At 38.0% G+C, this 12,946-nt stretch overlaps 1 protein-coding gene across 2 annotated transcripts in view; it reads left to right on the top strand.

Moving 5' to 3' along the window:
• The window catches only part of MCU (mitochondrial calcium uniporter), a 197,774-nt gene that overhangs the window by 43,173 nt on the left and 141,655 nt on the right, over positions 1-12,946 (top strand). Inside the window, exon 1 of one of the 2 annotated variants that reach the window (XM_013044253.2) lies at positions 6,484-6,507. The exons of the other annotated variant lie outside the window; for it this stretch is intronic. Within the exon in view, the coding sequence (XP_012899707.1) occupies positions 6,502-6,507 (6 nt within the window). The 5' untranslated portion in view covers positions 6,484-6,501. Of the gene's footprint in view, positions 1-6,483; positions 6,508-12,946 lie in introns of those variants that run through there. 2 annotated transcript variants of the gene reach the window in all.

The raw sequence follows: 12,946 nt of genomic DNA on the forward strand, positions 1-12,946 counted from the left end.
CTTGAGAGTATAAGGGAAGCAATCCTGTGTGAATTCCTTAGGAGGAAAGCTGTCAGTGTTTCTCCCCTTTTCTGCTTCTTTTTCTTTGTTTCTTTTCTTTTCTTTTTTTTAAGATTTTATTTATTTATTTGACAGGGAGAGGGAGAGAGAGCATGTACAAGCAGGGGCAGTGAGAGAGGGAGAAGCAGGATGTGGGGCTCAATCCCAGGACCCTGGGATCATGACCTGAGCCGAAGATAGATGCTTAAGTGACTGAACCACCCAGGAGATCCTCTGCTTCTTAATTTTGGACCTGAGTTTCAAGAATGGTCTATCCCTGTCTATAGGTGCAACAAGCTCTTGATTACATACCTAACAAGCTCTTACCATTCTCTGACTTTTGAGTGGGCATAGGAAGAGCAGTGAGCTGTAGTAAAGATGATGGTTATCTTTAGGTACAGTTGTTACTTTAGTAGTCATTAGGACTTGGAGGCTTCTGGGAGTTAGTGCTGCTGGAGAAATCTGTAATAATTTTAAAAGAATGAGAAAGCCTAGATTGGAACTGGGGACAGAGTTACGAATAAAAACCCCTGGAAGGGTGCCTGGGTGGCTCAGTGGGTTAAGCCTCTGCCTTCAGCTCAGGTCATGATCTCAGGGTCCTGGGATCAGCCCTACATCAGGCTCTCTGTTCAGCAGGGAGCCTGCTTCCCCCACTCTCTCTGTCTGCCTCTCTGCCTACTTGTGATCTCTCTCTCTATGTCAAATAAATAAATAAAATCTTAAAAAAAAAAAAAAAAACCTTGGAAAAGCTTTCTAGTTCTGTTAATGGAGTAAAGCTTATAATTATGGTAATCAGAACATTTATTTGAGGGAGATAGAGGTGGAATTGGCCTGAACTTCTATGAATACATACCCTGGGGGCACTGAGAAATTCCTCCCACTCATCTCTCCTTAGTTACGTGACCAACAAATCAAAAATAGCCTCATGGAGTGAGGAGTAGAGCCAGTCTTATATAGTAATGTGTACCCTGCGTGCTGGGTTTAGCTTTTAGATTGAGCAAACATTAAAAAGACTACTTTTCCCTATGGTTTGTGCTGTTTGTTTTAGATAAAATGGGGCAAGAAGACAAAGCCTTTTTAGAAAGTTTTTGCTAAGCAAGGAAATGTACATTCTTAATTGTCTTGAAAAAGGAAATGTTGAGTACTGATAGCCTTGATGTTGACATCCTAGCCTCATGTTTCAGTAGTTAAGGGTTATAAATAACAGGACATAAGGACATGTTATATGAAGCTTATAATTTCTTATCTGTAGAAATTCTGTATTTAGCACAAGGTTTTTGATGGTCACCCTTCTGCTTAAAATCTTTTGCCGCTTGTTGCCTGGAGAATAAAGCTTAAAATCCCTGAGCTTTGGTGTTGAAAGTCCTTTGTGGTTTGAACCCAGTCTAGTCTCAGGTTCTTTTTTTCTCCTCTTCCTTTTGCAACCTAGGTTTTTGCTGGGCTAGTTTCCTGATACCTGCCTTATGGTTCTTTGTTCACGGCTTTTTGTGGGATGTCCTCCTGACCCTTTCTACTGGCCAAAATGCTATTCATTTTTGAAGGCTCCAGCTCTTTTGTTGCTTTTGTATATTCAGCTAGAGCCAAAGGTATGATTGGGTAGGTATTAGAAGGTAAGCACTGTGTGCACTTAGTGTAAATATTTAGGCTTACCTGTCATGTCACAATGTCATGCTGCATATAGTAGATGCAAAAGACATTGTAACTAAATTACTGAAGTAGATACTATAAATTGGAGTATCTACGTGTAATTTGCCTTAAAATTTTTTTGACTACTAGTGAGTTGTTGACTCATAGCCAAAAAAGAGAAGATTGTAATGTCCAGTATGCATTGCTGTGAAGTTTAGATTCAGATTTGAAGTAGACCATTCCCTTTTATACTTTCCTTTTTTATTTTTTAATTTATATTTAGTTTAATTTATATATATATTTTTAAATTTGAATTCTAGCTAATTAATTAATTTCAGTTCAGGGCGCGCTTAGCATCTTAATAGCCTCCCTTGCAGCATTCCTTCGGGCGTCTCTGTTTATGAAATAGAGAAGAATTTTCCATTTTAAAGAAAGCCAACTTCCTATGCTCCTGTAGTCTTTTTGTGGGAGTACGGTTTCGGATTTGTGGTTTTTCAGCCCTTTTCCCTTAAAGGCTTGGTATAGTTAACTATACTAAGTTAACTGGTGAAGATTTTTATTGTTAACTCTGCTTCGATGTCAGTCGAACTTCTGTCAGTCAGTGTTTTTTCACCTTGCTGTCTATTGATTAATAATAACTCTCTTGCTTACTGTTCTATAGCTGCCTGGAAAAGAATGCTTTCATCATTGTCTCTCCCCTTCTAGTGTGAGGCTTTCTCTTTCATTATCTTAAAATAGGCAGCTCCATATTCGTGGCTGATCATTACAGTGAAATGACAGAATATCCTATTAGGAATGGTTTTCCCAAAACAAAACTTATCAGTGTGTGTGGTTTTTGTTTTAAGATTTCATTTATTTGAGAGAGAGAGAGAGAGAGAGAGAGAGAATGTGAGGGAGCAAGGGGGAGGGGCAGACCCGGGAGATCATGACCTTGGCTGATGCTTGACTGAGTAGCCACCTAGGTGCCCCAATTCTTGCCAGTTTTTGTTTGTTTGGAATTTCTTGAACAACTAAGCTTCAGAATTATGACTTTTAGTTCTGTGTTTCCTTTTGATTTCTGATTCCTGTCTCTTTAATTTGCATGTTATTTTCTTCATCCCCAATTTCAATTCCAGGGAGGTCACTAAGCTATGCAACACAAGGGTGAGTTCAAACCAACAGGTACCATGAGTCATTTGCTTCTACACCTGGGCAGCCAGCGTGTTGCTGTTAGGTGTGGTTGTATCTCTTAATGAACTGTCAGAACAGATCCTTAAATCAGGTTGTGCCAGTGGGGAGATGACAGCATGGTTCTTAGAGAGGCATTTCTAGATCTAATAGGCAAAGACTTAGTGGATGTATAAAAAGACTAGCTATATTTGGTGTCATGTAGGCTGTTCCAAAATACTTTCAGTAGTTGTTAATGAAATATTAATGCACTTATTCATATATTTAGTTGTAAACACAATTAACAATCATTTTTCCTTTCAGATACAGTAGTTAATAAGTTTAGTTAATTAAGCTTTTGAGAAAGCAGCATTTAATTGACCATGATTAAATATAGGTTTCAATAGGCATAAGTAAATTGTGTGAAAAATATGCCCCTGTGATTTACAGACGTTCACTGTAGAAGACAAACATATAGGCTTCTTTTTGAAAGTGGAAGGTATTTTGAAAGTGGAAGGTAGGCTAAAAGGCATCTATCCTGTGAGAGGAGTGTTCCTGTTCCCTGTGGTCTGCAGTCACTGTTATTGTCATTGCCTGTGCCCTGCCTCCAAGTTGACTGTGGCTTGTGGATTATTTGCATCTAAAACTTTTATTTGATCAGTCCTCTAAATTCCACTTGTTCCTGTTTTTTCTGTGTACTGTGTCCATCTTTGTCATCATAGGGCTTCTTCAGACTTGCAGTTTTATTTTCTTTATATTCTGTTGTGTTACCATTTTCCCTCAGAGGTTCTCAGCATTTTTATATACATTTCAGCCATATTTTAGACTGCTGGATCTTTGATTAAGTAAATAATGCTCAGAAATGAATGCAGTTCCTCCAGTTGCAACCTCTTTGTCACCACTTGTCAATATTTTCATTTATAAATTAATAATCATGGTTTTCATGGGTTCATTAAGTGCTTGCCTTTTCATTGTCTAAGGTGACTGTGTGAGAACTGCACCTAGTAAAGTTAGAAAGATAAGTAAGTGAAAGGTAAGTGAGACATGTGTTTTGCCCATTAACTTCCACATGTACAGGTATGTCTAATAATGAAGAACTATTATTATTATTATTTTTAAGAGCCACTAATTATTAAAGGAATCTGTTGCCCTTGGGCAGGACCTGGACTCTGGATAAATTGCAGGTTTTACCCACTGGAAAAGAAAGAGCCCACCAGAGAACCCGAGTTAGGAAAGGTCTTTCTTTCTTTTTTAATTTTTAACTTTTTTTTATATTTATTTTTTATATATTTTCAGCATAACAGCCTTCATTATTTTTGCACCACACCCAGTGCTCCATGCAATCTGTGCCCTCTTTAATACCCACCACCTGGTACCCCGACTTCCCACCCCCCGCCCCTTCAAACCCCTCAGATTGTTTTTCAGAGTCCATAGTCTCTCATGGTTCACCTCCCCTTCCATTTTCCCCCAACTCCCTTCTCCTCTCTATCTCCCCATGTCCTCTATGCTATTTGTTATGCTCCACAAATAAGTGAAACCGTATGTTAATTGACTCTCTCTGCTTGATTTATTTCACTCAGCATAATCTCTTCCAGTCCTGTCCATGTTGTTACAAAAGTTGGGTATTCGTCCTTTCTGATGGAGGCATAATACTCCATAGTGTATATGGACCACATCTTCCTTATCCATTCGTCCATTGAAGGGCATCTTGGTTCTTTCCACAGTTTGGCGACCATGGCCATTGCTGCTATAAACATTGGGGTACAGATGGCCCTTCCTTTCACTACATCTGTATTTTTGGGGTAAATACCCAGGAGTGCAATTGCAGGGTCATAGGGAAGTTCTATTTTTAATTTCTTGAGGAATCTCCACACTGTTCTCCAAAGAGGCTGCACCAACTTGCATTCCCACCAACAGTGGAAGAGGGTTCCCCTTTCTCCACATCCCCGCCAACACATGTTGTTTCCTGTCTTGCTAATTTTGGCCATTCTAACTGGTGTAAGGTGATATCTCAATGTGGTTTTAATTTGAATCTCCCTGATGGCTAGTGATGATGAACATTTTTTCATGTGTCTGATAGAAGAAAGGTCTTTCTCTTGAAGGTGTAGTTAGATGCACTTCCACTTGCTCTTTGGGCAACTTCTGAGCTGATTTTTAGGGAGTGCAAAGCTGTGAAAATACTACTGAGGGTTTGGTATCAGATGGGTGCATGTATTAGGCATGGTGAGGGAAGCAGAGAGGGGAGAGCATTCCATTTAGTCAACAGATTGTGTTTATAGCTTTGCCTGGTTCTGAGCTGTCTAGAGAAAGAATTCTAGAGCCACTGTAATATAAGCATTTTATGAGGGGGAGATGGTACACTTAACTATAATTCTTTTTTTTTTTAATTTTAAAGATTTCATTTATTTGAGAGAGAGAGGGAGAGCGAGAGAGTGAGCGCACAAGCAGTGGGAAGGGATAGAGGGAGAGGGAGAAGCAGACTCTGCTGAACCAGGGACTCTATCCCAGGACCCCGAGATCATGACCCAAGCTGATGGCAGATACTTAACAGACTGAGCTACCCAGACACCCTAACTATAATTAATTCTAATTCCTTAACTATAATTCCTTTATTAATTCAGCAAATATTTATACTTAGTACCTGCTGTGTTATCAGGCCCTGTTCTAATCATTGAAAGCACTTTAATTTTTGGTACATGTACATTTAAGTTGTCCTATAAACCATATTTTTGCTTCTGGAAGCTTGTAAGCATAAGCTTTATGATGTAAATTACTATATTATGAACTTAGAAGCAAATGAAAGAAAGTTTAAGAAATAAAAATTCGGGGCGCCTGGGTGGCTCAGTGGGTTAAGCCGCTGCCTTCGGCTCAGGTCATGATCTCAGGGTCCTGGGATCGAGTCCCGCATCAGGCTCTCTGCTCAGCAGGGAGCCTGCTTCCTCCCCTCTCTCTCTCTGCCTGCCTCTCTGCCTACTTGTGATCTCTCTCTGTCAAATAAATAAATAAAATCTTAAAAAAAAAAGAAATAAAAATTCATTTTGCATTATTAGAGGGGTGGTATTACTGGATATTCTGTTGAAAGAGTAGCTATGAAGAAATCATGAAAGATTTGGTGTATCTGTGTTCGGATTTGAGACCAATTAATTAGACCTGAAAATAACCTTTCTACATAGTAGTTTTACTTTTGCTTGAAGTTCTTTTGGTGCCAGGTGCAGCTGATTCTGAAAACTGAACAAGGTGCTGCTCTATAGTATGATTAAATTATGCAGTTCTTTGTTTTTTTGGTGGGTTATGCTGTAAGTCATTTTCACTTCTCCACCCTTGACAGTGTTATATACTTATATATTTTGTTTCTTTTGTTTTGTTATTTGAAAATTATTTTAACCCAATCCCTTTTTAACCCACCTTTAATATAAGAAGTATTTTTTATATATATTACAGTTTTTTTCTCTACATTATGTAGTAACTGTATCTTTTGGCTTCATTTTTTTCTACTCTAGATGCAGAGCAGTTCTTTGAGTTGGTTTGTTGTTTGTTTTAGGATTTTTGGAGGAGTGCCTGAGTGGCTCCGTTGGTTAAGCATCTAACTTCCTTTTCAGGTCTTGATCTCAGGATCCTGGGATGAGTCCCTCAGACTCTTGGCTCGAGTGAGGAGTCTGCTTGTCCCTCATTCTGCCCCACCCTCTGCTCATGTGTGTGAGTGCCATCATGCTCCTTCTCCCTCTCTGTCTCAAATAAATAAATATAAATAAAATCTTAAAAAAAAAGATTTTTGGATAGTTAACATGAGTGGTAATAGAATATTCCTACTTAGTGACAGACTGACTGCAGACTTTGTTCAGTGGACTGACTTAGTTTTGCCAACTACCTCCTTAGATCTAAAAGAGTTTGGTGAGGAGGAGAAAATCCTAGAATTTTTGAATGGTCACAGCTTTGGGACAGAACATAGAGTAGCAAGGCTGGTGGTTATTTAGTCATAGGCATTTTCCCTCATTAACATACCAAATTTCTTTGAGCCGCAGTGCGGACTTCTTTCTGCCAGACCTATTCTCTGCAGTTTTGTTAGAGAGAACAGCATGACTGTTGAGATAGATCTCTGGGTCAGCAAATAGCCCCATATCACCAGTTGAGATTTTGTATTTAATTTTAATCTTTTGTTGTTTAGGTTAGGATATTTAAATATTTGGATGTTTAGTATAGAATTTTCTGTCCTTAAAGTGATCTTTCTCTCTTTTTTTGGTTTTGTGTAACAAGATCTGTGAATAAGTATATTAATATTATAAAATTGTTTATGTGATTGGTCCGTATGAGTTTTTTTAAAAAGTATGAAATTGAAAGGCTTATGACCAACTTAGATGTAAACAGTTTAATTTTTTTCTTTTCTTTTCTTTTTTTTTTTGTAAGATTTTATTTATTTATTTTACAGAGAGTATGAGAAACAGAGACACCACACTAGTTGGGGGAGATGGAGAAGCAAATTGTCTGCTGAGTAGGGAGCTGGATGCAGGGTTCTATCCCAGGACCCTGGGATCATGACCTGAGCTGAAGGCAGATGCTTATCCCAGGCGCCCCTTAATTTATTTCTTTTTTAAGCAAGTATGTTTATTTCTAAAGGCTCAAAGTCTATGTTTATCTCAAATTATACTTAGTTTTTCTTCCAGTGGAGTAAATACTACTTAGTATTTGTATTTTATACATAAACATCTACCATACTATGTTACTTTTGCCACAGAACTTGGCAAAAGTATTTTGTAAAACAACGTATTCTCACAGTACAGCTTTTTCAGTGAGAGCTTTTTCACTTATTTTAAAAGTTTTTACTGTACGACGTACCATAATATTTTACATGGCTAGAGTTTCTCACCATCATAGTCTCTCAGTGTTTTCCTGTGAAAGTCCATAGTCACACTTGGCTGAGTAGCTATTAAAAGTTTTTTGTTTGTTTGTTTGTTTTTTTAAGGGATATCTGGCTGGCTCAGTTGGTAGAGCAAGCGACTCTTCATCTCAGGATTGTGAGTTTAAGTTCCACAAGATTTATTTATTTATTTAACAGAGAGACAGAGAGAGGAAACACAAGCAGGGGTAGAGGAAGAGGGAGAAGCGGGTTTCCCACTGAGCAGGGAGCTGAATGTGGGGCTCTATCCCAGGACCGTGGGATCACGAACTGAGCCGAAGGCAGACACTTACCCACTGAGCCACCCAGCTGCCCACCCAAAAAACTTATTGTGGTGAAATATACATAACATAAAGTTAACTATTTTAACCATTTTAAAATGTACAATTCAGTGACCTTAAATACATTTTCATTGACGTGAACCATTACCATTATCCATCACGAGAACTTTTTTCATTATTCCATACTGAGCAGCTAGCTATTTTTCACTGTTTTTAGTGGAAGGGCATCCCATCTGGTTCTGCCTGTATTTTGTTTTCTTGCATCAAGTTTTTCTTTGCAGCATTATATCAATGTGCATATTTCCCCTCTTCTCATTTATTTATTCAAGAAGTATTTATTGAGCACCTTATGTGTATATGGTAGGGCGTGGAACCTAGTGATATTAACTGTTACCTATAATAATTTAAATACAGAACTACCTGCTGCTAGCCACACTAGCATTGCTATAGTTTTTTCAAAAATCAAAAGGAAAAATATTTTTCTTGGGGATGTTTGAATTATGACCAGACTTAATAGGAAAAAAAAACACTTGAGTAGAAGCTCCAAGTCACATCACACATCTGGGGAATCCAGAAGATTTATTGTGGTTATGAATAAAAGCTGTACAATGCTCTTGGGTTTAAGTGTCAAAGAGACATAAATGTTACCTATATCTAGATAAACATTATGTCCCATTTATTTATTTATTTAACCTCCTTTTTAAAGTGGATAAATCTGGCTGTAGAGAAATATATCAACTTTCCATCTGGAGATATACCATATTAGAATTGCCTAGAATTTGGCAAAGAAAGCATCATCATAAATTGGAATAAAAAGCATTGGCCTTTCCATGCTATCCAGTGCCTTTAAAATGAGAATGGAGGCATGGGTAGAGATTTTAAATGGGTGATTTGTTTTTCTTCAATGTGACTGACAGAGTTGCTCCTAAGATACTAGGGTATGGATTAATTAGAGTGCTGAGTTTTTGTTTTTGTTTTTGTTTTCAATTATACAACCCAAAGAGAATTTTTAGTAGCTATGATTGACAAAATAAAAAAACACAAGACAAACACATTAGGTTAATCAAATTCATTTTTTCTGTGTCTTTTTTTCTTTCTTTTTTTTTTAAACCTTTCCTGTGTGAGGTCTACTTTTTGTAAAGGCTTCCCTTTTTGAGGTCTACTTTTTAGGTCTCGTTGTGATAGGTAGGGGATTGTGTGTTAGGCTCCTTAAAGGAAATAGGTTAAGTGTGGGATGTCCGTATAATCCATTTTGTCTAAACCTTAGCACCTCTAGAATGAGAGAGAGTGCTATTAATAATTATGTCAGAGAACACCTGGGTGGCTCAGTTGGTTAAGCATCCCACTCTTGATCTCAGCTCAGGTCTTGGTCTCAGAGTCATGAGTTCAAGCCCCATGTTAGGCTCAATGCTAGGTGTGGAGACTACTCAAAAAAAATATATATATATATGGAATTATGTCGGTACAGCAGGTCTCAACCCAGAATTGTCCCAGACAGATTAGGACACATGGTCACCCAAGTTAAAGCACGCTGTTGTAACTTTGCTAGCTAGCTTCTGTTTTGGCAATCCTCATAGGCTGTGGAAATTGCATTTGTGGAAATTATCACTGTGAAAGGCCTGTATTGTCAGTGACATCCCCATCTCAGGGCTAAGATAACTTTTTATTTAGAGCACACTGAACTTGAGAGGTTGAATGAGAAAGAAAAGGTAAAAGTTTTTAATTAACAGACTTAATTTTAATTTAATAAGCAAGAAGGTTTTATAGGCATGAAATGTAATGGAAGAATGTTTCCTTTTAAATGTACAAAATTATTGTCTTCTAATTCTAGATTAACTCCATAAAAATAAGTAAAAAAAAACCGAGCACTTAAGGGACCTGGCTGGCTGAATCAGTGGAGCATGTAACTCTTGATCTTGGGGTTGTGAGTTCAAGCCCCATGTTGGGTGTAGAGATTACTTAAAAATAAAATCTTTAAAGTAAAAGCAGGGATGTTTGGGTGGCTCATTCAGTTGGGCGTCTGCTTTTGGCTCAGATCATGATTCCGGAGTTCTGGGATCAAGTCCCATATCGAGCTCCTTGCTCAGTGGGGAGCCTGCCTTCTCCCTCTGTACACAAAAAGAGCACAAGCTTTTTCTGTCTGTCTTTCTCTGACGAATAAATAAAATTTTTAAAAAACAAAAACTCCAAAAAACTGAGTTCTTGCTTCCTGATAAAATTATGTTGCAAGACATTGATTACATATTTGATTTTTATTGTTCAGTGCTTTTATTTAGATTTTTTTGTTAACCTTATTTGATGGAGATGTCATAGTGTTTCTGTGGATAGCCATATAACTGCTTGATCTGGTGGCCTTTTACATTGTATGTAAAGGAATATGTGATACCTATATCACATAGAGTGACTTTGGAGGAGATAGATTTTTTCCCTAGATTTTTCTTTTTTTAAGTTTATATATAATAATACTGACGTTTTTGTGTGTGTATTTCTTTTTTTTTTTTTTTAAAGATTTTATTTATTTATCCGACAGAGAGAGACCACAAGTAGGCAGAGAGGCATAGAGAGAGGAGGAAGCAGGCTCCCTGCTGAGCAGAGAGCCCGATGCGGGACTCGATCCCAGGACCCCGAGACCACGACCCGAGCTGAAGGCAGCGGCCCAACCCACTGAGCCACCCAGGTGCCCCTTGTGTGTGCATTTATGTGAACTTTAACATGTGTAGATTTGTGTAACCCCCCCTAAGAATCAGGATATAGAACAGTTCCGCCACCCTTAAAATTCTCTTGTGCTATCTACTGGACTGAAATCCTTCTCTCATCTGCAGCCCCTGGCAACCTTCGATCTGTTCTCCGTTCTTAAGCTCTTGCCTTTTGATAATCATTTGTAACATTTGGAGATTGGCTTCTTTCACTCAGCATAATGCCTTTGAGATCCACCCATGTTATTCCATGTATCAGTAGTTTGTTCCTTCTTATTGCTGAATAGTTTTCCATTGTATGGATTTACCACAGTTTGTTTCACCAAAATTGTTTTCAGCCACTATTTCTTCAATCTTTTTTTTTCTGCGCATATTCTCTCTTCTCTGATGAAGTGTTGTTACACCTTTTGGTATTATTTCACAGATTCCTGAGTCTATGACCTCCTTTGAGAACACTGTTGTTCATTCCTTAGAGTCATTCAGCAAACAGGTTTTGAGCACTTGTTTTCTATTCTCTTGTTGATAGGCAGCTATTTCCAGGGTTTTTGTTGTTGTTGTTGTTGTTTTTTGTTTTTTTCCTATAATAAAAAATGTAGCTGTAAACATTCTTGTCCATTTCTGTTTGGGTACGTGGCCCAGGCTTTCTCTATGGCATTTGCCTCTGAGCAGGATTGCTAGTGTATAGGATTTGGAATTTTTCTTAGATGCTGCCCAAAGTGGTCACACCAATTTACTTTTTGAACAACAGTATATAAGAATTTACATTGCTCTAAAAAAGTTTTTTTAAAAAAAGAGTTTACATTGCTCTATATCCTTTTAAATACTTGGTCTTGTCATGTTTTTTGTTTTTGTTTTTTTCTTTTTTTAAGATTTTGTTTATCAGGTGCTTGGGTGGCTCATTTGGTTAAGTGTCTGCCTTCAGCTCAGGTCAAGATCCCAGGGTCCTCCCTCCTTGACAGGGAGTCTGCTTTTCCCTCTGCCCTCCACCCCCCACCAACCTGTGTTGTTCTCCCTCTCACTTGCTCTCAAATACATTTTAACAAATCTTTAAAAAAATAAAGATTTTATTTATTTGAGAGAGACAGAGTGAGAGGGAGAAAGCATGAGTTGGGAGGGAGGGGCAGAGGGAGTGGGAGAAGCAGATCCCCCTACTGAACAGGGAGCTTAATGCAGGGCTTGATCACAGGACCCCAAGATCATGATCTCAGTTGAAGACAGACACTTAAATCAACTGAGCCACCCAGATGTCCCAGATTTTTTATTTTTTACATATGTAAAGATATGAAATGGAATTTTATAGTCTTTTTAATTATTCTGATTATGAGTGAGGCTGAGCATTTAAAAAATATATTAGCTATTCATGTTTCTCCTACTATAAGTTGACCGTTATTATCTTTAATCTATTTTTCTGTTTAATATGAGCTTTTAAGATGAAGTTGAAATGTTTTCTATATAATTATAGTTTTAAATATTTGTCCTTGATGAAACAACTCTTTCAATGGATTCTGACATGAAATTAAGGGTCTCTAGTTTAATCTTTCATTTTTTATTTTTTTTAAAGATTTTACTTATTTTGGGGGGGCTGGGGGAGAGAGGGAAATAGGGAGAAGCAGACTCATGGCTGAGCAGGGAGCCCAATCCTGGACTTGATCCTGGGACTCCAGAATCATGACCTGAGCTGAAGACAGATGCTTAACCAACTGAGCCACCCAGGCACTCATATCTTTTTAGACATTCTGTTTCAAAAATCTTTGTTCAGAGCTTCTGGGTTGGTAAAATGTGGAGATGTGGGGAGAATGGTATGCTGGGAGAGAGCATAGAAGCTCCTTCCCACATACCTTGCCTTATGCATGTCTTCCATCTGGCTTTTCCTGAGTTTCTGACACTGTCTCCAGATAGATGGTGTCAGAATTGAGTTGAATTACAGCATAACCTGCAGCTGTCCAAGAATTGTTTATTGGTAGACTGGGAAACCCCTTCACACACATGTTTATATTGAGAACCCAGAATATTTGTTGTATGTCAGGAAAGGGAAATTGGCATAGGAGAACAATCCCATGTGAGATTTGAAACAGTGATCATCTATGAACCATGAAAGTCGGCCAGCTTATCTCTGCAGAAGCCCAAATACAGTTTTCATAAAAGAGAGACTATGTAAGAAAATTCACATGAATAAACTATACCTTGATGAGTTTCAAATGTCAGTTTCACTTTAAATGGTTTTAAAATACATTTCTTATCCAATCATGGCCACAGGAGTAAAG

The sequence above is a fragment of the Mustela putorius genome, unplaced genomic scaffold (assembly GCF_011764305.1).
Source record: "Mustela putorius furo isolate JIRA1106 unplaced genomic scaffold, ASM1176430v1.1 tig00000698_pilon_pilon_pilon, whole genome shotgun sequence".
Taxonomy (NCBI): domain Eukaryota; kingdom Metazoa; phylum Chordata; class Mammalia; order Carnivora; family Mustelidae; genus Mustela; species Mustela putorius.